Below are 27837 nucleotides of genomic sequence, written 5' to 3'. Positions count from 1 at the left end.
CCGGGCGCGGTGGCTCAAGCCTGTAATCCCAGCACTTTGGGAGGCCGAGACGGGCGGATCACGAGGTCAGGAGATCGAGACCATCCTGGCTAACACGGTGAAACCCCGTCTCTACTAAAAATACAAGAAAATTAGCCGGGCGAGGTGGCGGGCGCCTGTAGTCCCAGCTACTCGGGAGGCTGAGGCAGGAGAATGGCGTGAACCCGGGGGGGCGGAGCTTGCAGTGAGCCGAGATCGCGCTACTGCACTCCAGCCTGGGGCACAGAGCAAGACTCTATCTCAAAAAAAAAAAAAAAAAAAAAAATTATACCAGTAACAGGCCAGGTGCAGTGGCTGACACCTGTAATCCCAGCACTTTGGGACACCAAGGCAGGTGAATCACTTGAGGTCAGGAGTTTGAGACCACCATGGGCAACATGGCAAAACCCCGTCTCTATTAAAAATACAAAAATTAGCCAGGAATGGTGGCACACACCTGTAGTCCCAGCTACTTGGGAGGCTGAAACAGGAGAATCGCTTGAGCCCAGGAGGTAGAGGTTGCAGTGAGCCGAGACCACACCACTGTACTCCAGCCTGGGGGACAGAGTGAGACTCTACCTCAAAAAAAAAAGATCATATTTCCTAATTTTTTTTTATTGTGGTGAAATACACATGACATAAAATTTACCATCTTAACCATTTGTAAGTGTACACTTCAGTGGTATTAAGTACATTCATGTTGTGCATCCATCACTGCCACCCATCTCCAGAGCTGTTTTCATCTTGCAAAACTGAAACCCTCTGCACCTATTAAATGCTCACTCCCCATTTCCTACTCCCCCAGGGCCTGGTATCCCTTCTGCTTTCTGTGTATTCACTTAGGTGAATAAGTGAAATCAGAGTATTTGCCTTTTATGACTGGCTTCTTTCACAGATTTTATGTACTGCTCAGCAACATTCTTTTATGCTTCATATCTCTTAGACGTCTTTTGGGTCACTGCATACACGTCTACAAGGAAGGTGGCGTTATTGCTGGTTTAAAATTGTAGAAGCTCGGGAGGCTGAGGTGGGAGAATCGCTTGAACCTGGGAAGTGGAGGTTGCAGTGAGCCAAGACCTTGCCACTGCACTCCAGCCTGGACCACGGAGTGGAGCAAGACTCTGTCTCCAAAAATATAAAAACAAAATAAAAGAAATTGTAAAAGCAGAGGCTTAGGCTAAACAATTTGCCTGGGGTCACAGAATTATTTCTTGCTGGAGCTGGATTTGGACCCACATGTCCCAAACTTCAAGTCTCTTGCTCTCTCTGCTCCCTGAGATCCACCTGTGCCTGAGGGAAGGCTGGGGCTCTCTGGTTTACTCATTTAACTCCCAGGCACAGGGATGCCCTGGCCCTAGCCAGGAACCTGGTCTCATTTGTCCAAGGCACCTGCTTGAGCTGCCTTGTGGGAAGGGTCTGTTCTGCACGATACCCACTTCTACATCTCCCTGGGAGCAAGGCAGGACCAGGTAGGGAGTGCTTATGAGATCTGCAGAGTCCTGAGGGGCCGAGGAGCAGCAGCTGGAAGGAGGAGCCGCCTCCGCTGCTCTGGTAACCCGGTAAGATGCAGTAGCTGCTGCTCCCTGCTGAGCCTTCGCCTGTGTGAGGTTGGGGAGAGCACTGGCTATGCAGGGTAGGAATGCATGATTGTTTCGGTGAGTTTTGTGATGAAATGGTTTAAGAAAAGTATAAAACCTAGAACAGATACATCCGTATCAAGAACTCAGCTTTGTCAGACTTCAGTGTTTTGCAGTAATTGTTTCAGATACACACACACACACACACACACACGCATGCACACACCGCTCACCCACACTCGAATGTGCGCATGCACTTAGTAAGATATTCCAAGCACAGTTGAAGCCCCTTTCCCATTTTCTTCCCTCCCTAGATACAATCATTATCTTGGTTTGGAGACTTTCCATGCATGCTTTTGTATCTTCAGTATCCTTGGGTATACACCTTGTAGAAAACCTTATATAATGTATGCATCATCTACAACTTGTTTTTTGGATTAACATTGCTTTTGAAGTTCATCCATATTGATACATGTTGCTACAGTTCATTAACTTTAATTGATTTAAAGCATTTCCATTGTATGATCAGAACAACGTATTCTTTCTCCTGTTGATGAATATGTAGGTCATTTCTGATTGTTTGCTATTACGAACGATTCTTCAGTGAGCATTCTTGTGTGTGGTTTCTCACTTTTGTGTGCAGCAGCTCTCTAAGATGCATAAATAATGAGGAGAAGAGTTGCGGGTTGTAGAGTATGTGCATCCTACCTTCTCTAAGAGCTCATCATGTTTGCCAATTTGGGGGAATAAAATGATATGTGATTGTTTTAATTTACTTTCCTTGATTATTAGCAAGGCTAAGAATTATTTCATACATAGTTCCATTTGCATTTTTCCCCTGTGAATTGCCTGTGCATATATTTTGCCATTTCCCTTCATTGGATTGTCTTTGTCTTATATATGCAGGATTTTTGTATTTATTCTGGATATTAATCTTTTCTTTTTTCTTTTCTGTTTTCTTTTTTTTTTTTTGAGCCGGAGTCTCACTCTGTCACCCAGCCTGGAGTGTGGTGGTATGATCTCTGCTTACTGCAGCCTCCACCTCCTGAGTTCAAGGGATTCTCCTACCTCAGCCTCCTGAGTAGCTGGGACTACAGGCGTGTGCCACCACGCCCAGCTAATTTTTTTGTATTTTTAGTAGAGATGGGTTTTCAGCATGTTGGCCAGCATGTTGGTCTCAAATTCCTGACCTCAAATGATCCACCTGCCTCAGCCTTCCTAAGTGCTGGGATTACTGGCATGAGCAATTGCGTCCAGCTGTATTCTAGATATTAATCTTTTTGTAGTTTTAAACTTTAGAAATAAATCTTCCTGGCCGGGCGCGGTGGCTCAAGCCTGTAATCCCAGCACTTTGGGAGGCCAAGACGGGCGGATCACGAGGTCAGGAGATCGAGACCATCCTGGCTAACACAGTGAAACCCCGTCTCTACTAAAAAATACAAAAAAATAGCCGGGCGAGGTGGCGGGCGCCTGTAGTCCCAGCTACTTGGGAGGCTGAGGCAGGAGAATGGCGTAAACCCGGGAGGCGCAGCTTGCAGTGAGCTGAGATCCGGCCACTGCACTCCAGCCTGGGCGACAGTGCGAGACTCCCTCTCAAAAAAAAAAAAAAAAAGAAAGAAATGTTCCTAGTCTGTGGCTTCTTTTCACTTGTATATTATTGTCTTTCGATGTATGTTTTAACTTTAATGTGATCAATACATTACGTTTCCTATAAGGATTTATACACTTTGTGGTAAGATATTCCTGTCTTAATGACATTAAGATAGTCTCTGATTTTTCTTTTCATTTTGAGACAGAATTTCACTCTTGTTGCTCAGTCTGGAGTGCAGTGGCCTGATTTCGGCTCATTGCAACTTCCACCTCCCTGGCTCAAGCCATTCTCCTGCCTCAGCCTCCCAAGTAACTGGGATTACAGGCTCCTGCCACCACACCTGGCTAATTTTTTGAATGTTTAGTAGGAACAGGATTTCGCCATGTTGGCCAGGCTGGTCTCAAACTCCTGGCCTCAGGTGATCCGCCCACCTCGGCCTCCTCAAGTGCTGGGATTACAGACATGAGCCACCACACATGGCCTGTCTTAGCTATTCTTGATCCTTTGAGATAGTGATTTAAAAAAAATTTTTTTTTTTTTTTTTTTTTTTTTAAGACAGAGTTTTATTCTTGTTGCCCAGCCTGGGGGTGCAATGGCATGATCTCGGCTCACTGCAATCTCCGCCTCCTGGGTTCAAGCAATTGTCCTGCCTCAGCCTCCCAAGTAACTGGGATTACAGGTACCCGGCATCATGCCTGGCTAATTTTTTGTATTTAGTAGAGATGGGTATTCACCATGTTAGTCAGACTAGTCTCAAACTCCTGTCCTTAGGTGATCCACCTGTCTCGGCCTTCCAAAGTGCTGGGATTACAGGTATGCACCTCCACGCCCGACAAAATAATGTTTTTTCTTAATTATGAGTAACAAATGCTTATAATAAAAAAATAGAGGACAGGCGCGGTGGCTTACGACATTGCACTCCAGCTTGGATGACAGAGTGAGACTCTGTCTCAAAAAAAAAAAAAGAAAGAAAAAGATAAGTTTGGGGTGAAAAAGGATAATAAACAGAAGTCTAATTTCACTTCTAAGATTGTTCAGTGTGTGTGCGTGTAATTTATGGCAGAGGGGTTACCTACTTTTTAGATTTAACATACTTTGAACATTTCCTCTTGTTATCAAGCGTTTTGTTCTAACACACCCTTGGGATTACATAGTATTCCTTTATCTGATCATTTAATAAGTCTTTTTTTTTTCGTTTTTTTTTTTTTGAGATGGAGTCTCACTCTGTTGCCCAGGCTGGAGTGCAGTGGTGCGATCTCGGCTCACTGCAAGCTCCGCCTCCCAGGTTCACACCATTCTCCGTCTCAGCCTTCCTGAGTAGCTGGGACTACAGGTGCCCACTACCACGCCCGGCTAATTTTTTGTATCTTTTAGTAGAGACAGGGTTTCAATGCGTTAGCCAGGATGGTCTCGATCTCCTGACCTCGTGATTCACTTGCCTTGGCCTCCCAAAGTGCTGGGATTACAGGCGTGAGCCACCATGCCTGGCCTTTTTGTTTGTTTTATTTTTGAGACGGAGTCTTGCTCTGTCGCCCGGGCTGGAGTGCAGTGGTGCTATCTTAGCTCACTGCAACCTCCACCTCCTGGATTCAAGCAATTCTCCTGCGTCAGCCTCCTGGGTAGCTGGGATCACAGGCGCCTGCCACCACGCCCAGCTGATTTTTTTTTTTTTTTTTTGAGACAGAGTCTTGCTCTGTCGCCCAGGCTGGAGTGCAGTGGCGCCATCTCGGCTCACTGCAAGTTCCACCTCCCAGGTTCACGCCATTCTCCTGCCTCAGCCTCCCCAGTAGCTGGGACTACAGGTGCCCACCACCATGCCCGGCTAATTTTTTGTATTTTTAGTAGAGATGGGGTTTCACCATGTAAGCCAGGATGGTCTCTATCTCCTGACCTCATGATCCACCCGCCTCAGCCTCCCAAAGTGCTGGGATTACAGGCGTGAGCCACCGCACCCGGCCTGATTTTTGTATTTTTAGTAGAGATGGGGTTTCACTATGTTGGCCAGGCTGGTCTCAAACTCCTGGCCTCAAGTGATCCACCCGCCTCGGCCTGCCAAAGTGCTAGGATTACAGACATGAGCCACCGTGCCCAGCTGTTTATTATTTTGTATCTTGCTTTTGTCCTAAATGGCAGTATGTGAAGAGCTACTTCATTCCACTGAACAGACCCTCTCAACTGCATTCTCATGGCTGCTTTTTTTTTTTTTTTTTTTGAGACAGTCTCTGTCACTCAGGCTGGAGTGCAGTGGTGCAATCATAGCTCACTGCAGCCTTGACCTCCCAGGCTCAAGCAATATTCCCACCTCAGCCTCCTGAGTGGGTAGAACTACATGCACTGCTAATTTTTTTGTAGAGATGGGATCTTGCTGTGTTGCCCAGGCTGGTCTCCAACTCCTGAGCTCAAGTGATTCTCCTGCCTCGGCTTCCCAAAGTGCTGAGATTACAGGTGTGAGCCACTGCATCTGGCCTCTAGTAGCTTCTTCTTTTTTTTTTTGAGACGTAAGTTTCACTCTTCTTGTTGCTCAGGCTGGAGTGCGATGGCATGATCTCGGCTCACCACAACCTCTGCCTCCCGGGTTCAAGCGATTCTTCTGCCTCAGCCTCCCGAGTAGTTGGTCTGGTAGCTTCTTTAACCAGGGTGTGCTTATTGTCCACCTACTGTGTGCCAGGCCCCGCCTAACTGTATCTTTACCAGGTGTCCCGGAGTCCTCTGATGGTTTTCCTTCTTCCATTTCCCAACTTAACTCTCGAACACACTTTTCCTTCACTCACCAGGCCTCTCCTGAAGCCAGGGTCGCTCTGGCAGGGCCGGGCCAGGCCTCTCTTGCTCTCTACCTCCTGTTCACATCCACCTGCAGGCTCTGACTGGTCCTGGCACACTGGATGTGTTGAGTATTTCAGGCCCTGGCCTTTTAGCAGCCCTCTGAGTCAGGGCCTATCTTTAGCCCCATTCACAGATGGGGTAACTAAGGCTCAGAGAGGCGAAGTCACCTGCCCAGCATCACAAGTAGCAGAGCCAGGTTGGCCCTGACCCGGCCCTTGCCTCCAAGCTCGTGTAGAGGGCTTGCTCTCCACCCCCCTGGGCTCTCACACAGGTCGTTTGGGAAGCCCCATATCTGTGATCTTCATGAGGGTCCTGAGAGCCCGCAGGGCATTTGTCACCTTGCCCCATGTTACGATGGGGAACCAAGGTGCTGAGAGGGGAAGGCGTCCTGGCTCCTGGGTAGTCCCCTCCGTCTCTGCCAGCTGGAGGCCAGAAGAGTGAGGACAAGGGGTGTCTGTGATGGTGGCGGCAACTCTGCAGTCACAGCCCAGCAGTCTGACGCGGGGGTGGGCAGCTGAGGGGGAAGGAGGAGTCCAGGCTGGGCAGAGGCCTGGGCCCACCCACCCCTTGGTCCATTTTTTACACAACATGGACACATCTTTAACAGATTTGCTGCTCCTTTCTGGACAGGGAAACTGCGGCCCTGGGAGAGAAGCTGTTCCACAGCTCCGCCAGGACGCAGCGCCAGCTGAGAGGGCCGAGCACAGGGACGATAAGCAAGAGCACTTTCCAGAAGGCAGAGATAGCCCAGCCACCCCCATCCCTCGCCTCAGAGGCTCCCTTCCCTTCCGGGGCATTTCTGACCACACCCAGGCACACCCCAAGAAGGGCTCTCACGGGGCTCTGCTCCATCTGAATGGCCCACCCTGGAGGTGCTGCCTGTCTGGGCCCACTGCACAGCCAGGTTCGAAGGCCGCCTCTGTCACTGCCTGTCTGGGCCCACTGCACAGCCAGGTTCGAAGGCCGCCTCTGTCACTGCCTGTCTGGGCCCACTGCACAGCCAGGTTTAAAGGCCGCCTCTGTCACTTCCCCGCGGTATGAAGTTGGGCAGAAGACTTCTGTATCCGAGCCGGTTTCCCTGGTTATAAAATGGACACCCTAAAAAAAAAAAAAAAAAAAAAAAGCCTTAACAAAAGGACATTCTCATATGTGTTAGAACGTGGTGAGCCTTGAGGACATTATGTTAAGTGATAGAGCCCGTCACAAAAGGACAAATACCTTATGATTCCACTTACTCGAGGTCCCTAGAGGAGCCAGATTGACAGAAACAGGAAGTGGGATGGGGTGCCAGGAGGCGGTGGGGGGAAGGGGTGTCGTGTTTAAGGGGTGCGGGGTTTCAGTTTGACGAGGTGAAGAGAGTTCTGTGTATGGTGGTGATGGCTGCACAACAGTGATTGTGCCTCATGCCACTGAACTGCACCCTTGAACATGGGTAAGATGGTAAATTTTCAGTTGCGTGTCTTTTATGACAGTCTAAAAAAATTGAGGGAAAAAATGGACCTGGAAACAATGGGGACCTCCTGGCTCTGCGTGAGGGAGAATCTGGCCTTGGCCTCGATTGTCTGTTTCTGAACTGGAACTGCTCTTTTGTGGGTGTCTGGTCATCTGCAGTCCTGAGCTCCTGGGCGGGTCCCTCCAGTGGGCCCCTCCCTGTGGGGATTCCTTGGGGCTGGGCAGGGAAAGGAAGGGCCCAGGCCGCCTGGCTTTAGCTGCCTTCCCTATTCCAGCCCCAACCCACATCCACCTGAAACTGCTGCCGGCCTCTCCACCACACCTGGGGCCCACGCCCTGCAGCGCCCCACCCCACCTTGTCCCCTTTCAAGCACTTTCTGGGAGAGCCTCTGAGTGTATCGAGTCCTAACAGTTGACTCTTGTCCTCAAAGAGAATCCGACTTCACTAGGCGCTGAGAAGATGGAGGAAAGATTATACCAGCCTGGGGTGACTGCACCCCACTCTGCACAAAGCACTTTAAAAGCATTTGGGGGCTGGGTGCGGTGGCTCGCGTCTGTAATCCCAGCACTTTGGGAGGCCGAGGTGGGTGGATCGCTTGAGGTCAGGAGTTCGAGACCAGCCTAACCAACATGGTGAAACCCTGTCTCTACTAAAATACAAAAATTAGCCGGGCGTGGTGGTGGGTATCTGTAATCCTAGCTACTCAGGAGACTGAGGGAATAGAATTGCTTGACTCCAGGAGGCACAGGTTGCAGTGAGCTGAGATCATGCCACTGCACTCCAACCTGGGTGACAGAATAAGACTCTGTCTCAAAATAAAAATAAAAATAAAAGCATTTGGTTCCCTAGACTTGCCGGGTGCAGTAGCTCATGCCTGTAGTCTCAGCTACTTAGGAGGCTGAGGTGGGAGGATCACTCAAGTCCAGGAGTTTGAGGCCAGATGAGCATAAAGCAAGACCCCATCTCTAAAAAGTTTTAAAAAATTAGTCCAGTGTGAGGCCCGGCACAGTGGCTCACACCTGTAATCCCAGCACTTTGGAAGACTGAGGTGGGCAGATCACGAGGTCAGGAGTTCGAGACCAGCCTGACCAACATGGTAAAACCCTGTCTCTACTAAAAATACAAAAATTAGCCGGGCATGGTGCTGCGTGCCAGTAATCCCAGCTACTCCGGAGGCTGAGAGGAAAACTGCTTGAACCCGGGAGGCTGAGGTTGCAGTGAGCCGAGATCATGCCACTGCACTCCAGCCTGGGGGACAGAGCAAGACTCCCTCTCAAAACAAAAACAAAAACAAAACCGGGCACAGTGGCTCACGCCTGTAATCCCAGAACTTTGGGAGGCCAAGGCGGGCGGATCATGAGGTCAGGATATAGAGACCATCCTGGCCAACATAGTGAAACCCCTTCTTGACTAAAATATGAAAAATTAGCCGAGCATGGTGGTGGTGCGCCTGTAGTGCCAGCTACTTGGGAGGCTGAGGCAGGGGAATCGTTCAAACCCAGGAGGCAGAGATTGCAGTGAGCCCAAATCACACCACTGCACCCCAGCCTGGCGACTGTGTGAGACTCTGCCTCAAAAAAAAAAAAATTTTTTTTAGCCCCGTGTGGTGCTGCACGCCTACAGCCCAGCTACTCTGGAGGCTGAAGCAGGAGGATTGCTTGAGGCCAGGAGTTTAAGACCAGCCTGGGCAACATAGCAAGACCCTGTCCCGTTTAATTAAAATAATTCCGTGGCCTCTCAGCAGCTCTGTGTGGTATGGTGCCCATCGTGTATGTGAAGAAACTGAGGCTGCAAGCAGCGAGGAGCTTGTCCAAGGTCCCACAGCGAGGCTGCCAGAGTCCAGGCCCACACCTTGGTGCTGGCTTCCCCTCTTCATCCTCAGCAAGAGCCGTGTGGGAGGGAGCCCGCCCCTGCAGGGGGCAGGCAGGCGGCTGTCACCACCTGCTGGTTCCTGTTGGGGTGGGGCTCCTTTCCCCACACCCCAGGGAAATCAGCCCTGGATTTGGTGCCTTTACCCTCTTTCCTGATCTCCCCTGACACCGCATCAGAGAGGGGCAGTGACTTGTCCAGAATCACACAGCAGAGGACGAGGAAACGGGCGCAGCTGGGGGTGACCCCTCTGAACAGGTTACCCTCACCAGCGTAGGCCCAGGCACTGGGCGGGCCAGGCCTGCGAGAGACTCCAGTCCAGGCCCTTCTCAGCTCTGCAGCCAGCCGCAGGCTGTGCCTGTTGGAACCCCAGGGCTCACCTCCACACCCCCACCCACACACTCAAACTGGAGAGAGGAACCTGAAGCAGAAGTCCCACCTTGGTCATTTTTTTGGCCCCCACTGGACCTAGCCAAGGGCTGAACAGACTCCAGATGTGCCCTGATCAAGCACGGAGTGGGGGCGGGTGGTCAGAATCAGACCTGATCGGGACGGTGTTTGCTGCCCTGGGCAGGTGGTTTTACCTCTGTGAGCCTCAGTTTCCCTCACCTGTGTGACTGAGCTGGGAACACTTCTTGCCTCAGGAGGAGGAGTGTGGGTGGTGCAGACAAGCCCCAGGCCGGTGGCGCTGGGGCGGCCCCTTGCAGAGGAAGCGGGTGTTTCTGTGAGTGAACACACCCCACTCCCTGAACACGAGGGAGGCGTAGTATCATTGCCACCACATCCTGCCCACTCAACCGGCCGCGCCCGCCCTGGCTGTCTCATTCCAGACTCGGGGGCAGGCAGGCTGCTGCATGCACCGGGCTCCTCTCCTCCCGCTTCCGTTCCCCAGTCTTCAGGCTCTGGCCCTGGATGGGGACTCCAGGTGTCTGCGTGTCTCAGTGGAGGCAGCTGTGTGATTCAGCAGACCCTCCCAGTGCCACTTTCTTTCCCAGCAGTGTAGGTGGTGCGTGGACCCAGCTGGTCATTAGAGGGCCCGGGCCTTCCTGTGGGGCGGGTGCTTGTGCTGGCCCGTGAGTCCTGGCATCGCTAGGAGGGCTGACTTCTGGGCTGGAGCTGCCAGCCCAGGGCGGGTGGTGGTGTCTGCTGGCCCCTTGGTGACCTGAGCACTGGTAATGCTGAGGGGCGGGGAAGCTGCACTCCCAGGCCCGTTTCTCTTGGCGCTGCCTGGGTGAGACCTTGGGGAGGCGGAGGGCAAGTCCCACATGGTGGCGAGGACCTGAGCCTGGTGGTGGGGGACAGGCCTGCTGGGTTAGTTCTTATTCTACTCTGCCACTTAATAGCAGGGTGATGTTGGCAGGTGATGTCACCTCCCTGAGCCTTAGCACCCCCATCTGTGGAATGGGGCTAAAGAGGCCTGGTCTCTCGGGCATCAAAGGGACCCTAGGAGGGCCTGCAGGGGAGGCCTGCCTGGTGCCTGGCAGACTTTCAGGCCCTCAGCACTGCACCGGCTGTGGCCATCATCACCCCTGCTGAGTGCCCCATTCCACCTGCCTCACATGGGGTCTTGCTCTGCTTTCCTCCTGTCCTCCCCATCCAACATAGCCTAGAAAGACTGGGGGTGGGGAGTGTTTGGCATTTGCAGAGAGATGCTGTTCTTTTTTTTTTTTTGAGATGGCGTCTTGGTCTGTCACCCAGGCTGGAGTACAGTGGTGCGATCTCGGACCATTGCAAGCACCGCTTCCCGGGTTCACGCCATTCTCCTGCCTCAGCCTCCCAAGTAGCTGGGACTACAGGCGCCCACCATCACACCCGGCTAATTTTTTGTATTTTTATTAGAGATGGGGTTTTACCGTGTTAGCGAGGCTGGTCTCGATCTCCTGACCTCGTGATCCACCCACCTCGGCCTCCGAAAGTGCTGGGATTACAGGCATGAGCCACCGCGCTTGGCCCGAGAGGTGCTGTTCATAAAGAGTTCCTTACTAGGCCGGGCACGGTGGCTCACACCTATAATCCCAACACTTTGGGAAGCCAAGGCAGGTGGATTGGTTGAGGCCAGGAGTTCAAGACCAGCCCGGCCAACATGACAAAACTTCGTCTCTACTAAAAATACAAAAATTACCTGGATGTGGTGGTGGACGCCTGTAATCCCAGCCACTTGGGAGATTGAGACACAAGAATCGCTTGAACTCAGGAGGCGGAGGTTGCAGTGAGCCAAGATCATGCCACTGCACTCCAGCCTGGGTGACAGAGTGAGATTGTCTCAAAAAGGAAAAAAAAAAAAAAGAAAAGAGTTTGTTACTCTTCTGGTTATTAACATTATCAGTAATCTAAGAAAGGTGGCCCATCTTCTGGGCACCCCTGTTCCTCTCCTAAGAGAAACAGACACATTTGACACAGGCATTTAAAACTTGGTTTAGATAAAAATCTAGGTTCTGGGTTACAGTGTAAGGTAAAAATAGAGTATAAAGTAAAAGCACAATTTGGCCAGGCACGGTGACTCACACCTATAATCCCAGAATTTTGGGAGACCAAGGCAGGTGGATCACCTGAGGTCAGGAGTTCGAGACCAGCCTGGCCAACGTGGCGAAATTCCGTTTCTACTAAAAATACAAAAATTAGCTGGGCGTGGTGGCAGGTGCCTGTAATCCCAGCTACTTGGGAGGCAGAGGCAGGAGAATCTCTTGAACCCAGGAGGCGGAGGCTGTGGTGAGCTGAGATTGTGCCACTGCACTCCAGCTTGCATAGCAGAGCGAGACTCTGTCTCTAAATAAATAGTAAGTAAAAGCACAATTTATTTTAATACACAGAAAGGGCTGGGTGCTGTGCCTCATTCCTGTAATCCCAGCACTTTGAGGGGCCAAGGCAGGATTGCTTAAGGCCAGGATTTCAAGACCAACTTGGTCAACATAGTGAGATCCTGTCTCTACAAAAAATTTTAAAAATTAGCCAGGCATGCTGGCACACACCAGTAGCCAGCCACCTGGGGGAGGCTGAGGTAGGAGGATTGCTCAACTAGGAGGTCGAGGCTGCAGTGAGCCATGATCGTGATACCGCACTCTAATTTGGGCAACAGAGCAAGATCCGGTCTCTTAAAATAAAAATTTAAAAATTCTAAAATATGCCTGTAATCCTAGCACTTTGGGAGGCTGAGGTGGTCAGATCACAAGGTCAGGAGATCGAGACCATCCTGGCTAACACAGTGAAACCCCGTCTCTACTAAAAAATAAAAAAAAATAGCCAGGCATGGTGGCTGGCACCTGTAGTCCCAGCTACTGGGGAGGCTGAGGCAGGGGAATGGTGTGAACCCGGGAGGCGGAGCTTGCAGTGAGCTGAGATTGTGCCACTGCACTCCAGCCTGGGCGACAGAGGGAAGACTCTGTCTCAAAAAAAAAAAGAAAAAATCTGGCCGGGCGCGGTGGCTCAAGCCTGTAATCCCAGCACTTTGGGAGGCTGAGACGGGTGGATCACGAGGTCAGGAGATCGAGACCATCCTGGTTAACACAGTGAAACCCCGTCTCTACTAAAAAATACAAAAAAATAGCCAGGCGAGGTGGCAGGCGCCTGTAGTCCCAGCTACTCGGGAGGCTGAGGCAGGAGAATGGCGTGAACCCGGGAGGCGGAGCTTGCAGTGAGCTGAGATCTGGCCACTGCACTCCAGCCTGGGCGACAGAGCGAGACTCCGTCTCAAAAAAAAAAAAAAAAAAAAAAGAAAAAATCTAAAATACACAGAAAGGACTGGAAGGTTATTAGTCAGTGCAAAGTTAACAGTGTGTAATCCTGGTAGTGACTGTACAGGGGATTTTTTTTTTTTTTTTTTTTGCTGTTACGCTTTTTTACAATTTTCTGTGTATTTTCCGGGGAACATCTAGTACCTTTTCCCTCTGTAACGGCTTTACAGGCCGTTGTAAGAACAATGAGCCTTGGCTGCGTGACCTCGAATGGCCGCAGAGAGGAGTTCTCACAGAGATCTTGCCGCGTGCCTCCTGTGTGGCACAGGCTGGGTTTCCTAATGTGGCTTCTCAGCCAGAGTTTCCCAAGCTTGGCCAATCATTAGAGTCACCCAAGTTATGTGTTAAAAATCAGATTTCCAGCCAGGCACGATGGCTCACGCCTGTAATCCCAGCACTTTGGGAGGCTCAGGCGGGCAGATCAGGAGGTCAAGCGATCGAGACCATCCTGGCCAACATGGTGACACCTCGTCTCTACGAAAAATTACAAAAATTAGCTGGGTGTGGTGGCGCATGCCTGTAGTCCCAGCTACTCAGGAGGCTGAGGCAGGAGAATAGCTTGAACCCTGGAGGCAAAGGTTGCAGTGAGCGGAGATGACGCCACTGTACTCTGGCCTGGTGAAAGAGCAAGACTCCGTCTCAAAAAAAACAACAAAAAAAATCAGGTTTCCAGCTTCTCTCCATAGTAGTCAAACTGGACTCTCTCTGGGAGAGCCTGCTGTTGCTGCTATTTTTTATTCCTTTATACACATGCCACCAGAGATGATTTTACATTAAGGCCTCTCCGTGATCACCCAGTTTGTAGGGGAGGAGAGCCTCATTCTTAATCCCCTGTCTTGAGGCCGCTCCCCCAGGAGCCTGTCATGAAGACCCACTGTGTGACCCTTGGTCTTCCGAGTGCTCCCAGAATCTTGTACACACATAACTATATGCACATGTGGAATCTGTTGTTGAGGCAGGGTCTCTGTCACCCAGGCGACTTCCTGGACTCAAGCGATCCCCCCCTTTGTCCTCCCAAAGGGCTGGCATTACAGGCTAGGATTACAGGCATGAGCCACTGTGCCAGCCCCCATGCGGAATTTTGTTGTTGTTGTTGTTGAGTTGGAGTTTCTCTCTTTTCGCCCAGGCTGGAGTGCAATGGCACAATCTTGGCTCACTGCAACCTGTGCCTCCTGGGTTCAAGTGATTCTCCTGCCTCAGCCTCCCGAGTAGCTGGTATTACGGGCACCTGCCAGTAGGCTAGGCTAATTTTTTTATTTTTAGTAGAGACAGGGTTTCACCATGTTGGCCAGGCTGGCCTTGAACTCCTGACATCAGGTGGTCCGCCTGACTCGGCCTCCCAAAGTGCTGGGATTACAGACGTGAACCATGTGGAATTTTTAAACTTTGCTCTTTGTTTTATGGAGTGAGTTCATGTTGCACCCCCTCTGCATGTTGCATTCTTTTTTCATATTTTGCAGGAATCCCTCCAGCCCATTGCTGCAGCTTTACAGCAGCTTGTTCCCAGTGAACTGGGGGTTTTAAGTGTGTCCCTGTGGTCAGTCTGTTTGTTAAATAGGTGGGCTCTAGAAAGGAGTTCCCAAATGCTCTTACTGGAATGCAGGGGGTGGGCAGAGAACCCTGAGGCTGCACTGGGGATCTGTCTAATCTCGCTGTGCTCAGTCTTCCTGTGTGTTAAATAGGGAGCCTGCCCGCCTCCCCCAGGGTGGTTTCCCAGCCAAGTGGCCACATGCTTTCTGCAGAAGGGCTGATAAGTGGGCTGCCCTGTGGAGTGGGCAGGCTTTGGCTCCCAGCTAGATTTGAGGTGGAATTTTGGACAATGGTAGAATTTTCATTGTCTTCTTCCACTGACCCCTGTGTCCTAGGAAAGCCAGGCCACCCTGCACTAACCCCCTCCTATGGGTCCCTTTTAGGTTGAGCCATGATTCCAGTGACAGAGCTCCGCTACTTTGCGGACACGCAGCCAGCATACCGGATCCTGAAGCCGTGGTGGGATGTGTTCACGGACTACATCTCTATCGTCATGCTGATGATCGCCGTCTTCGGGGGTACGCTGCAGGTCACTCAAGACAAGATGATCTGCCTGCCTTGTAAGTGGGTCACCAAGGACTCCTGCAATGACTCGTTCCGGGGCTGGGCAGCCCCTGGCCCAGAGCCCACCTACCCCAATTCCACCATTCTACCGACCCCTGACACGGGCCCCACAGGCATCAAGTATGACCTGGACCGGCACCAGTACAACTACGTGGACGCCGTGTGCTATGAGAACCGGCTGCACTGGTTCGCCAAGTACTTCCCCTACCTGGTGCTTCTGCACACGCTCATCTTCCTGGCCTGCAGCAACTTCTGGTTCAAATTCCCGCGCACCAGCTCGAAGCTGGAGCACTTTGTGTCTATCCTGCTGAAGTGCTTCGACTCGCCCTGGACCACGAGGGCTCTGTCAGAGACGGTGGTGGAGGAGAGCGACCCCAAGCCGGCCTTCAGCAAGATGAATGGCTCCATGGACAAGAAGTCATCGACCGTCAGTGAGGACGTGGAGGCCACCGTGCCCATGCTGCAGAGGACCAAGTCACGGATCGAGCAGGGTATTGTGGACCGCTCAGAGACAGGCGTGCTGGACAAGAAGGAGGGGGAGCAGGCCAAGGCGCTGTTTGAGAAGGTGAAGAAGTTCCGGACCCACGTGGAGGAGGGGGACATTGTGTACCGTCTCTACATGCGGCAGACCATCATCAAGGTGATCAAGTTCATCCTCATCATCTGCTACACCGTCTACTACGTGCACAACATCAAGTTCGACGTGGACTGCACCGTGGACATTGAGAGCCTGACGGGCTACCGCACCTACCGCTGTGCCCACCCCCTGGCCACACTCTTCAAGATCCTGGCGTCCTTCTACATCAGCCTAGTCATCTTCTACGGCCTCATCTGCATGTACACACTGTGGTGGATGCTACGGCGCTCCCTCAAGAAGTACTCGTTCGAGTCGATCCGCGAGGAGAGCAGCTACAGCGACATCCCCGACGTCAAGAACGACTTCGCCTTCATGCTGCACCTCATCGACCAATACGACCCGCTCTACTCCAAGCGCTTTGCCGTCTTCCTGTCGGAGGTGAGCGAGAACAAGCTGCGGCAGCTGAACCTCAACAACGAGTGGACGCTGGACAAGCTCCGGCAGCGGCTCACCAAGAACGCGCAGGACAAGCTGGAGCTGCACCTGTTCATGCTCAGTGGCATCCCTGACACTGTGTTTGACCTGGTGGAGCTGGAGGTCCTGAAGCTGGAGCTGATCCCCGACGTGACCATCCCGCCCAGCATTGCCCAGCTCACAGGCCTCAAGGAGCTGTGGCTCTACCACACGGCAGCCAAGATCGAGGCGCCCGCGCTGGCCTTCCTGCGTGAGAACCTGCGGGCGCTGCACATCAAGTTCACCGACATCAAGGAGATCCCGCTGTGGATCTACAGCCTGAAGACGCTGGAGGAGCTGCACCTGACGGGTAACCTGAGCGCGGAGAACAACCGCTACATCGTCATTGATGGGCTGCGGGAGCTCAAACGCCTCAAGGTGCTGCGGCTGAAGAGCAACCTGAGCAAGCTGCCGCAGGTGGTCACAGATGTGGGCGTGCACCTGCAGAAGCTGTCCATCAACAACGAGGGCACCAAGCTCATCGTCCTCAACAGCCTCAAGAAGATGGCGAACCTGACTGAGCTGGAGCTGATCCGCTGCGACCTGGAGCGCATCCCCCACTCCATCTTCAGCCTCCACAACCTGCAGGAGATTGACCTCAAGGACAACAACCTCAAGACCATCGAGGAGATCATCAGCTTCCAGCACCTGCACCGCCTCACCTGCCTTAAGCTGTGGTACAACCACATCGCCTACATCCCCATCCAGATCGGCAACCTCACCAACCTGGAGCGCCTCTACCTGAACCGCAACAAGATCGAGAAGATCCCCACCCAGCTCTTCTACTGCCGCAAGCTGCGCTACCTGGACCTCAGCCACAACAACCTGACCTTCCTCCCCGCTGACATCGGCCTCCTGCAGAACCTCCAGAACCTGGCCATCACAGCCAACCGGGTGAGTGGCCCGGCCACGGCTCTGTGCGTGGGCTGGCGGGCGGCCTGGCCGGGGCCTGTGGTGGGGCGCTCGGCAGGCTCAGTGTCCTGGGACCGTCAATACCCCTGAGTGTGGTCCTCACTGGGGGTTTACAGAACCACCCAGGATAGAAGCTCTGTTCCAGAGACAGACTCCTGGGGCCCCATCCCCAGGCCTGCTGAATCCGAATCTCTGGGCCTGGGGCCTGTCTTTGCTCCAAAATGGTGCAGTTCTCCTGCCTGGAGAGACTGTATGGCCAGGCAAGATCTGTCCCCCAAGGTGACCTTGAGCCGAGTTCCTCTTCAGCAGGGATGTGCATGGGCAGGAGGTCCGAACCCAGGGGTTCTCTCACAAAGCTGGGTGGTGGGAGTCAAGACTTAGCCTGGAGCTTATGTCTTCCTCAACTTGTTCCCAGTCGGATTTGGAGGCAAGGAGCCAATCCAGGTCCACCCAGCACAGTGTGGTTGGCCAGTGCTGGCAGAGGGGAAGCCTCAGATGGTCTCTGCAGCTCCCAGCATCACTCACACACCTTTCTCTGCTGCTTTTGGTGGTGTCAAAGGCAGAGTTGGGCTTAGATGGGGCTAGCTTGTCACTGCCTGTCTTTCTGAAAAGGAAATTGTGCAAATCATTGTCACTGGGAGTTTGGGAGGCCACACCTTTGACAAACTTTCAAGACTGTTGGTGGCCTGTGGGTGCCAGTCTCTTACCTGGCTGGGGAAGCCCCCATCCAAGGGCTCCTTGGTGGAGGCAGGCAGTGTGGATGGAGGGCTGGGTACTCCTGTGGCTCTGTGGTCTGGTCTCCGAAATGGAAACAAAGCCACTGCCATTGTGGGGAACGTCCCTCTTCCACCCCTTTTGGGGACCTGCAGGTCTTCCTGGGCCTCACATCCAGGTGGAGATTTCCGTAGTGAGACATGCGGTGGAGGAAGCCTGAGGCCAGGGGCTGGGAGACAGAAGGGAGAGCCAAGTTAGTCACCACTTCTGCCCTCGACACAGCAGCAGCTGTTGTGCCGGGGCCCCTGTGAACTTCACTAGGGATGCCACCAGGTTCAAGAGGCTAAAGAAGAGACCCGGAGTTGACCAGGCACAGTGGGTCACACCTATAATCCGAGCACTTAGGGGAGCCAAGGTGGGACAGTCACTTGAACTCAGGAGTTCGAGACCAGCCTGGGCAACATAGGGAAACCCCATCTCTACCAAAAATACAGAAATGATCGGCCGGGCGCGGTGGCTCAAGCCTGTAATCCCAGCACTTTGGGAGGCCGAGATGGGTGGATCACGAGGTCAGGAGATCGAGACCATCCTGGCTAACACGGTGAAACCCCATCTCTACTAAGAAATACAAAAAACTAGCCGGGCGAGGTGGCGGGCGCCTGTAGTCCCAGCTACTCGGGAGGCTGAGGCCGGAGAATGGCGTGAACCCGGGAGGCAGAGCTTGCAGTGAGCTGAGATCCGGCCACTGCACTCCAGCCTGGGCTACAGAGCAAGACTCCATCTCAAAAAAAAAGAAATGATCCAGGCATGGTGGCATGTACCTGTAGTCCCAGCTATGTGGAAGGCTGAGGCAGGATCACTTCAGCCTAGGAGTTTGAGACTGCAGTGAGCTATGACTGTACCTCTGTGCTCTAGCCTGGGCAACAGAGTGAGACCCAGTCTCAAAAAAAAAAAAGAAAAAAATGAAGAGCCCTGGAGCCGCATTTCTTAGTTCGGTTGTTACTGTTGGGTGCATCTGCCATGCAGCAGCCTCACGGTGCAGCCCCTGTTGGTTTCATGGGCACCTGCTCTGTGTTCACCCTGTGCCGGGCATGACGCGCCTGTCCTCCTCCTACTAACCTGCTGAGTCCTCCCAACAGGAGCTGTCTATAGCATCCTTGGGCACGGAGGGAGGTGGCCCCTGGAATGCCCTGTCTGTCCTCCCGGGCTCCAGGACAGGACATACCTTCTCCAGCATCACTCAGACTAGATGCTTCAGGCCCTCCAGATGGCTGCTGGCTTGGAAGCCTTCCTCCCCTCTTCCCCCGCTCTTCCCCAGGGCCCTCTTCCTGCAGAGCAACTTGCAACCCACATGTATCAGGGATTTTGACAAGTCCTTATCTCCCGCCATCCCATATTATGACTTGAGCACAGCGGGAGAGTGGACCAGGGCAGGGTTTTCTCTTGCAGTTTCGGGACAGGCCCACTGAACAGGAAAATTGGAGTCCCCTGGGGAGAAGCCACATTTGAGAAGCACGGAACAAACCCAGCCCTTCTTTAATCTATGGAGGGAGAGACCGTCTGGCTCCCCCATAGCACAATGCTGCCCTTGATAAGCTCGGACTTCCTCACAGCTCCTGCCATGCCTGCCCTGTCCCAGGTGCTGTGCTGGGGCTGTCCTCCTGGTTGGGGGAGGGTGTGAGCCTCCAGTCTGGCTCCCCATCCTGTCCCCCACCCCCAGCTCCTCCCACCAAGCTTGCCTGTTAAGTGTCGTGCCTGCTGGCTGAGGTCACCCCTCAGGAAAGGAGCTGGCGGCAGGCGTGCTGTCCCAGAGGAAGGAGACCCTCTGGACACCCTGTTTAGCACACGGCTTAATCACATCCTGTCCCCACCCCCTGGAACACCAGAGCCTTAATAGGGAAAACAGTTCACTTGGGCCAACCCCAGGCAGGCCCCTCACTCTGAGTGGGAGGCCTGAGCCCCTCTTCTTCCTCACTGGGGCTTGACGGCTCCTTCTCAGCCACCTTGGCCTGTGGTGACCAGGGGGGGTGGGCGTGGCCTGACCAGGCCCTTGGGTGCTGTTTTTGCAGATTTATACTCCTGCTAATGAAAGCCTTGACAAGACAGGTATTCGTTTGTTCGCTTGTTTACTGATTTGTACAAATTGGTTTTTTTTTTTTTGGTAGAGACAGGGTCTCACTGTGTTTTCTAGGCTGGTTTTAAACTCCTGGCCTCAAAGCTTCCCACCTTGGCCACCCAAAGTGCTGGTATTACAGGCATGAGCCACGGCGCCTGGCCTTTGTGCAAATGTATTTTGAGCATTCATAGAATCCAGCTATGGAACAAGGCACTGGGGACACAGGGATGAAGAAGGCCAAGTAACGAGGCAGTTAGCACAGTGCGTAGGTGCTCTGCTGGAGCACCAGATTCCTGGGAACACAGAGGAACAGGCCCTTGAAGGACGAGGAGGAGGAAGCCAGGTGGAGGGGAAAGGGACAGTCCAGGAGGCTCTGGTTGGGAGGAGCAGTGAGATGGGCTGCCCAGGAATGTGGGCATCCTGGAGAGCAGCGGTGGGGCTACGCGGTGCACGGCGGGTGGGGGATTGGCTAGCATGGGGGTCCTGTCCTACACCTCAGTTTCAGTTGTCTCTTCATTTGTTTAACAGCTGGTCCCTTGCCAGCCCATAGGCTCTGATGACTAAGATCTAGCTCTTTTGTTCAAGCAAATGTTGACCGAATTCCTAGTGATTGAGTGGGTGAAGGAATGAGCCGACTTGCAGCGTGAGGTTCCTCTTGCCGTAGTGTGTGGGGTGGGGTGAGTGAGAGGTGGGAGAGAAGAAGAGAGCTGTTCAGAGACCACGATTAGCCATCAGGTAAGGCCATGGGGCCTGGCATGGCCAAGGCAGGTAGGGATGGAGAGATATGGATGGATATGGGAGATGCTGGAGGCAGAATCCGAAGGGACGGGAGTTGATGGTGGGGGTGGTCTGAGTGACTCGAGGTTTTTTGCATGGATTGTTGAAACTGGAGGAGGCCCAGTTTTCAGAGGCCAAGGTGTGTCTCATGTCAGGTGTCTGGGGCCCTGGGATGTCCAAGGGACCATCCTGAATCTGCCTGAAGCCCAAGGAGTCACCCTTTCCACGCTCGTGGGTGAAGAGGGGTTCTCGACGCGGTCACTGGGGAGAGCAGAGAGGGAGAAGGACAGGAGTCCACAGAAGAGGAGAGCGAGACCAGAGCGTGGGGCACATGGGGCCTGGGGAGTCGGCTGGATTAGGAACTGGTGACTTTGGCCAGAGAGTTAAGGGTGGATGGGGGCAGAAACCGGGTCGTGGAGGCGGAGTGAGGAGAGACAGCGGCTTTCCAGCGGTTGGTCGGGAAGGCCAGAGAGCCAAGGACAATGGAAGGGCCTGGAAGGCTCCTGGGAGAGTTGTCCTTTTCAAAGATCAGGTCGAGTTGAGGCCTTTCAGTGCTGATGGAAACCCACTGAAGTCTCTGGAGAGGTAGGAGAGGGTGCAGTTGGGGGATTGGGATCCAACTTCAGGCCTCCAAGGCACAGGCAGGCGACACTCAACACTCGGCGGAGGAGGATCGGTCCAGAGGATGGGTGTGGCTGTGGTGGGAGCCGAGCAACTGAGAGCACCTCCCCTTTTCTCTGTGGGGCCTGGAGAAGGCTCCCTGGCTCAGAGAAGGGCATGTTCCTGGGAGGAGGCCCTTTCAGGGAGGGGGCTCCAGAGCCAGACTCCATGTGGACCAGAGCTCTGCCACTTGCTGGCCAGAGCTTTCCCACTGTCCCTGACCACTGCGTGTGTCAGCAGAGGAGATCACAGGGTGGGAGTGGGGACTTTCTGGGAAGGCTGTGGCCCCTGGGTACTCCAGAGCCCACTTCCTGTCTCCTCTCTGACCTTCAGCCCCTGCTGACCTCAAACCCAACCCCAGATGCATTCCTGATCCTTGGGCACAGTGGTGGCAGTGTCAGATACCCAGGTGAGGAGCCTCCTTGAAAGTACCCACTGTACCTGGGCTGGGTGTGGTGGCTCATGCCTGTAATCCCAACACTTTGGGAGGCTGAGGCGGGCAGATCACCTGAGGTCAGGAGTTCAAGACCAGCCTGGCCAAAATAATGAAACCCCATCTCTGCAAACAATACAAAAATTAGCCAGGCACGGTGGTGTGCGGCTGTAATCCCAGCTACTTGGGAGGCTGAGGCAGGAGAATCACTTGAACCCGGGAGGTGGAGATTACAGTAAGCCAGGATTGCGCCACCGCACTCTCTGGGTGACAGAGTGAGACTCCGTTCCCCATCCCCCCCCCAAAAAAAAAAAAAAAAAGGAAAAGCACTCGGCCAGACCTTGGCCATGCTTATTTTCCTGCGGGGAAAGCCGAGTTGCTCCCCAGGAACAAGGGTCCTCCTCCAAAAATGGCTGAAGAGAACAAGTGCCCGTGAGGTTGAGGTCCAAGTCTGCAAAAAGGTCCTCAGCCACAGTGTCCAAGCTCAGAGGCATTTCTAGTCCAACCTGTGCCTTTTACAAATGGGGAAACTGAGGCCCAGAGAGGGAGGGGACTTTCAGGGTTACCCTGTAACTGAGTGCCGTATTTGGCAGAAGGGGAATATAGGATGGGCTCTGAGTGGGAGGAAGTAAGACGTACATTCTCTCCTGACCCTTTCGGAGAGGCTGCAACCTCAGACGAGTGGCATGTCATCTCTCTGGGCCTCAGTCTCCTTGGCAGGAAAACGGGGGCGGTGATAGAGCAAGCTCAGAAAGGCTGCTGTGCAGTCTCCCCATCATCCTTACTTAGGATCAGGGCCCAGGGCTCCTGGCCCCTGCCCTCCTGCCCATCCCATCTGAAGGAGGCAGCCTCGGGACAGGCAGGCTCAACTCATGGCCTTACTTACAGGTAGTAAGAACTCATGACCCCAGCTGATTCCTCGCAGCAGGGCAGGGAAGAAACTGGCATACATGAGGCTCTTCCTGTTTGCCAAGAGACACAACACAAACCCACTGTAGCCCCGTGTTTGCTCCTTGCTCCGCTAACAGTGTGGACGGTTCACCAGAGCATGGGCTGTTGACCCAGGTTCAAATCCTGACTCCACCACTTACCACCTAAACCGCTGGACAAGTCAGCATCTTTGGGCCTTAGTTACCCCATCTATAAAATGGGAAGAGTATTGACAGAGTATTTATAGGTAGTTTGCTGGTTAAATAAGTTAATAGTATCAGTGCTCAGAGTGAGCCTGCCATGCATTAAGCTGTGTAAGGGTGTCATCTGTTAATAGTAATTGCTCCATATCCTCAGAGAATGCGGTCCAAGGTCCCCCATGGATGCCTGGCACTGCAGGTAGTGCAGAACCCTATATGTTCTGTTTGTTCCTATTCACACGTACCTATGATAAAGTTTAATTTATAAATTAAGCATAGTACACTCAGGCCTTGAAGCTATTTTTGTTTTTTGAGACTGAGTCTCGCTCTGTCACCCAGGCTGGAGTGCAGTGGTGCAATCTTGGCTCACTGCAAGCTCTGCCTCCCGGGTTCACACCATTCTCCTGCCTCAGCCTCCTAAGTAGCTGGGACTATAGGCGCCCGCCACCACGCCTGGCTAATGTTTTTGTATTTTTAGTAGAGACGGGGTCTTACCATGTTAGCCAGGATGGTCCCGATCTCCTGACCTTGTGATCCGCCCGCCTCAGCCTCCCAAAGTGCCTGGATTACAGGCGTGAGCCACCATGCCGGGCCGAGGCTATTATTAAGTAAAGTAAGGGTTGCCTGAAAGCACTCTGAGACTATGACAGTCGATCTAATCACAGACGTGGCTCCTGAGTGACTGACGTGGGTAGCAGATACAGCGTGGGCACACTGGACTAAAGGACCACTCACGTCCTGGACAGGATGGATTTCATCACGCTACTCAGAGTGACATGCAAGTTAAAACACAGAATTTTGGCTGGGTGCAGTGGCTCATACCTGTAATCTCAGCACCTTGGGAGGCGGAGGCAGACAGATCACTTGAGGCCAGGAGTTCAAGACCAGCCTGGGCAACATGGTGAAACCCTGTCTCTACTAAAAATACAAAAATTAGCCGGGCGTGGTGGCAGGTGCCTGTAGTCCCAGCTACTCAGGAATCTGAGGCAGGAGAATCGCTTGAACCCGGGAGGCGGAGCTTGCAGTGAGCCGAGATCACGCCACTGCACTCCAGCCTGGGCAATAAACCAAGACTCCTACAAAATTTAGGCTGGGTGCAGTGTCTCACTCCTGTAATCCTAGCACTTTGGGACGCTGAGGTGAGAGGATCACTTGAGCCCAGGAGTTTGAGACCAGCCTGGGCAACACAGTGAGACGTCGTCTCTCCAAAAACAAAAAAATATGGAATTTTCCATTTAATATTTTTGGACTACAGTTGATCGTGGGCAACTGGAACCACAGACAGCAAAACCGTAGATAAGGGGGGACTCCTGCGTTCATGTTTGGTAAAAGTGCAAGGAGCGGGCTCCAGATGGCCAGGAGGAGGCTCCCTGTACGCATGCCCACCCTGTCACTTAACAGATGAGGAAACTGGGGCCCAGGAAGGGGCAGTGACACAGCTGGGATTCTCGCCCCTATCAGTGAACTCTCCCAACTTCTCAGAGTTAACGGGGTAGATTTTCTTTCTTTCTTTCTTTTTTCTTTATTGAGATGAAGTCTCACTCTGCCACTCAGACTGGAGTGCAGTGGCGTGATCTTGGCTCACTGCAGCCTCCACCTCCTGGGTTCAGGTGATTCTCCTGCCTCAGCCTCCTGACTAGCTGGGATTACAGGCACACACTACCACACCCGGGTAATTTTTATGTTTTTAGTAGAGACGGAGTTTCACCATGTTGGTCAGGCTGGTTTTGAACTTCTGACCTTGTGATTCCCCACCCTCGGCCTCCCAAAGTGCTGGGATTACAGGCTTGAGCCCCCGCGCCCGGCCTAGGGGGTGGATTTTCTCAGCATGCTGTTTTGCTTTTGTAAATTGTTCTTAAGCTGGGCAGAACCAACAGCCTGGCTCCTGGTGAGCCCTGGGACGGAGGTGGGAGCAGCTGGCCAATGTGATATACTTCCCAGGGCCAGGTGCTGGAAGACAGTGGGGGTTGAGGCAGGCAGGTCTTATCCTTAGAGCCCACATCTAGGGGGTAACAGATGGAAGGATAAGCACTGCAAGTGGGGACACAGGGGCCATGAGACCCAGGAGATCAGGGAAGGCTTCCTGGAGGAAGTAACTGCTGGAGGAAGGCTTCCTAGAGGAAGTGAGGAAGAGCTGAGACCTGGCACACAGGCACATGTTGACCAGAGTTTGGCCCAGATTGTGCTGGTGCAAAGGGCCTGGGGATCAGAAAAGATGCTGAGATCTGGGGGAGAGAAGGAAGGGAAGCCCAAAGGCCCCGTCCGAGCCACACCCACCTCACTCTCACCCCTGCTCTTTTCCCTCCAGATCGAGACGCTCCCTCCAGAGCTCTTCCAGTGCCGGAAGCTACGGGCCCTGCACCTGGGCAACAACGTGCTGCAGTCACTGCCCTCCAGGGTGGGCGAGCTGACCAACCTGACGCAGATTGAGCTGCGAGGCAACCGGCTGGAGTGCCTGCCCGTGGAGCTAGGCGAGTGCCCACTGCTCAAGCGCAGCGGCTTGGTGGTGGAGGAGGACCTGTTCAACACGCTGCCGCCCGAGGTGAAGGAGCGGCTCTGGAGGGCTGACAAGGAGCAGGCCTGAGCGAGGCTGGCCCAGCACAGCAAGCAGCGGGACCACCGGCCAGTCCTCAGGCCCAGAGGGCCAGGCCCAGCTTCTCCCAGAACTCCTGGACAGCCAGGCCAGCATCGTGGCCAGGCGGGAGCCTGGGGCCGCTTGTGAGTCGGGCCAGAGCGAGAGGACAGTATCTGCGGGGCTGGCCCCTTTTCTCCCTCTGAGACTCACGCCCCCCCAGGGCAAGCGCTTGTCGAGGAGAGCAAGTCTCAAGAGCGCAGTATTTGGATAATCAGGGTCTCCTACCTGGAGGCCAGCTCTGCCCCAGGGGCTGAGCTGCCACCAGAGGTCCTGGGACTCTCACTTTAGTTCTTGGTATTTATTTTTTTCCATCTCCCACCTCCTTCATCCAGGTAACTTATACATTCCCAAGAAAGTTCAGCCCAGATGGAAGGTGTTCAAGGAAGGGTGGGCTGCCTTTTTCCCTTGTCCTTATTTAGTGATGCCGCCGGGCATTTAATGCCCACCCAGACTTGAGCAGAGTGGTCCGGGGTGAACCAGCCATGGGACGGTCACCCAGCGGTGCCGGGCTGGGCTCTGCGGTGCAGTCCACGGGAGAGCAGGCCTCCAGCTGGAAAGGCCAGGCCTGGAGCTTGCCTCTTCAGTTTTTGTGGCAGTTTTAGTTTTTTGTTTTTTGTTTTTAATCAGGAAACTTTTTTTAAAAAAAGCTTTGAAAATGGATGGTTTGGGTATTAAAAAGAAAAAAAACACTTTAAAAAAAAAAAAAAAGAAGAAGACACTAACGGCCAGTGAGTTGGAGTCTCAGGGTGGGGTGGCAGTTTCCCTTGAGCAAAGCAGCCAGACGTTGAACTGTGTTTCGTTTCCCAGGGTGCAGGGTGTCTTCCGGATCTGGTGTGACCTTGGCCCAGGAATTCTATTTGTTTCTGGGGCAGGGAGGTTTTTTTGTTTGTTTTTTGGTTTTTTTGGTGTCTTGTTTTCTTTCTCCTCCATGTGTCTTGGCAGGCACTCATTTATGTGGCTCTCGGCCAAAGGGAATGTTCTGGAGCTGCCAAGGAGGGAGGAGACTCGGGTTGGCTAATCCCCGGATGAACGGTGCTCCATTCCCACCTCTCCTCCTCGCGCCTGCCCGGCCTCTCCACGCACAGTGTTAAGGAGCCAAAAGGAGCCACTTCGCCCAGACTCTGTTTCCCCACCTCCTACCGCATGGGTGTGCCCAGTGCCACCGCTGGCCTCGCTGCTTCCATCAGCCCTGTCGCCACCTGGTCCTTCATGAAGAGCAGACATTTAGAGACTGGCCGGGAATGGGGAGGTCGCCCCTGGGAGGGCAGGCTTTGGTTCCAAGCCAGTTCCTTCCCCGGTGCCTGGAGTGCACACAGCTCAGTCAGCGCCTGGTGGCTGGAAGCCACCCTGCTTTAGATCAGTCACTCGGGTCCCCACCTTAGAAGGGTCCCCGCCTTAGATCAATCACGTGGACACTAAGGCACGTTTTAGCGTCTCTTGTCTTAATGATTATGTCCATCCATCTGTCCGTCCATTTGTGTTTTCTGCGTCGTGTCATTGGATATAATCCTCAGAAATAATGCACACTAGCCTCTGACAGCCATGAAGCAATCCGTTACATGTGGGTCTGAACTTGGAGACTCGGTCACAGTATCAAATAAATCTATAACAGAAAGTGGCCTTTGGAGGTCTTCCTGTCATGGGAGGCCTCTTCCCTCCCTTCTCTGAAGCCTGCTGGGCCGTGTGGAACCTTGCTTGGGCACCCACAGGAGAGTTAACTCTGCTCATCTCTCTGCCCCATGAGACTCTGTGCCTTTGGAGGCAGTTACTGGAGGTTGTAAGCTGGACGGAGTACCTGTTAGGTAACAGGCTGTGGCCCGGGCTGGGGATCCCATGGCCAATACGTTCTCTGTCATCCTGCTCACTTCTGGTTGGGCACTCATGAGGGATTTTTCTGTTGGTTGGTTTTTTTCTCTTTTTTGATAGGGTCTCATTCTGTCACGTAGAGTGCACTGCTGGAATATAGTGGCGTGATTATGGCTCACTGCAGCCTCAACCTCTCCAGGCTCAGGTGATCTTCTCACCTCAGCCTCCCAAGTAGCTGGGACCACAGGGGCATGCTGGCTTTTTTTTTTTTTTTTTTTTTTTTGAAACAGTCTTGCTCTGTCACCCAGGCTGGAGTGCAGTGACTCGATCGCAGCTCACTGCAACCTTCGCCTCCCGGGTTCAAGCGATTCTCCTGCCCCAGCCTCAAAAGTAGCTGGGACTACAGGC

At 53.3% G+C, this 27837-nt stretch overlaps 1 protein-coding gene across 5 annotated transcripts in view; it reads left to right on the top strand.

Moving 5' to 3' along the window:
* LRRC8A (leucine rich repeat containing 8 VRAC subunit A) overlaps positions 1–27241 on the top strand; it is a 39285-nt gene extending 12044 nt beyond the window's left edge. For 4 of the 5 annotated variants that reach the window (XM_025359282.1, XM_025359279.1, XM_025359280.1 and 1 more), the window contains 2 exons: positions 14976–17140; positions 25297–27241. In XM_025359282.1, the coding sequence (XP_025215067.1) occupies positions 14984–17140; positions 25297–25572 (2433 nt within the window). In that variant the 5' untranslated portion in view covers positions 14976–14983 and the 3' untranslated portion in view covers positions 25573–27241. Of the gene's footprint in view, positions 1–14975; positions 17612–25296 lie in introns of those variants that run through there. The other variant, XM_025359283.1, reaches the window with a different exon arrangement.
* The last annotated feature ends 596 nt before the right edge of the window (positions 27242–27837 follow it).

This window comes from Theropithecus gelada, chromosome 15 (assembly GCF_003255815.1).
Source record: "Theropithecus gelada isolate Dixy chromosome 15, Tgel_1.0, whole genome shotgun sequence".
Taxonomy (NCBI): domain Eukaryota; kingdom Metazoa; phylum Chordata; class Mammalia; order Primates; family Cercopithecidae; genus Theropithecus; species Theropithecus gelada.
This window is presented reverse-complemented; position numbering and strand designations above follow the sequence as displayed.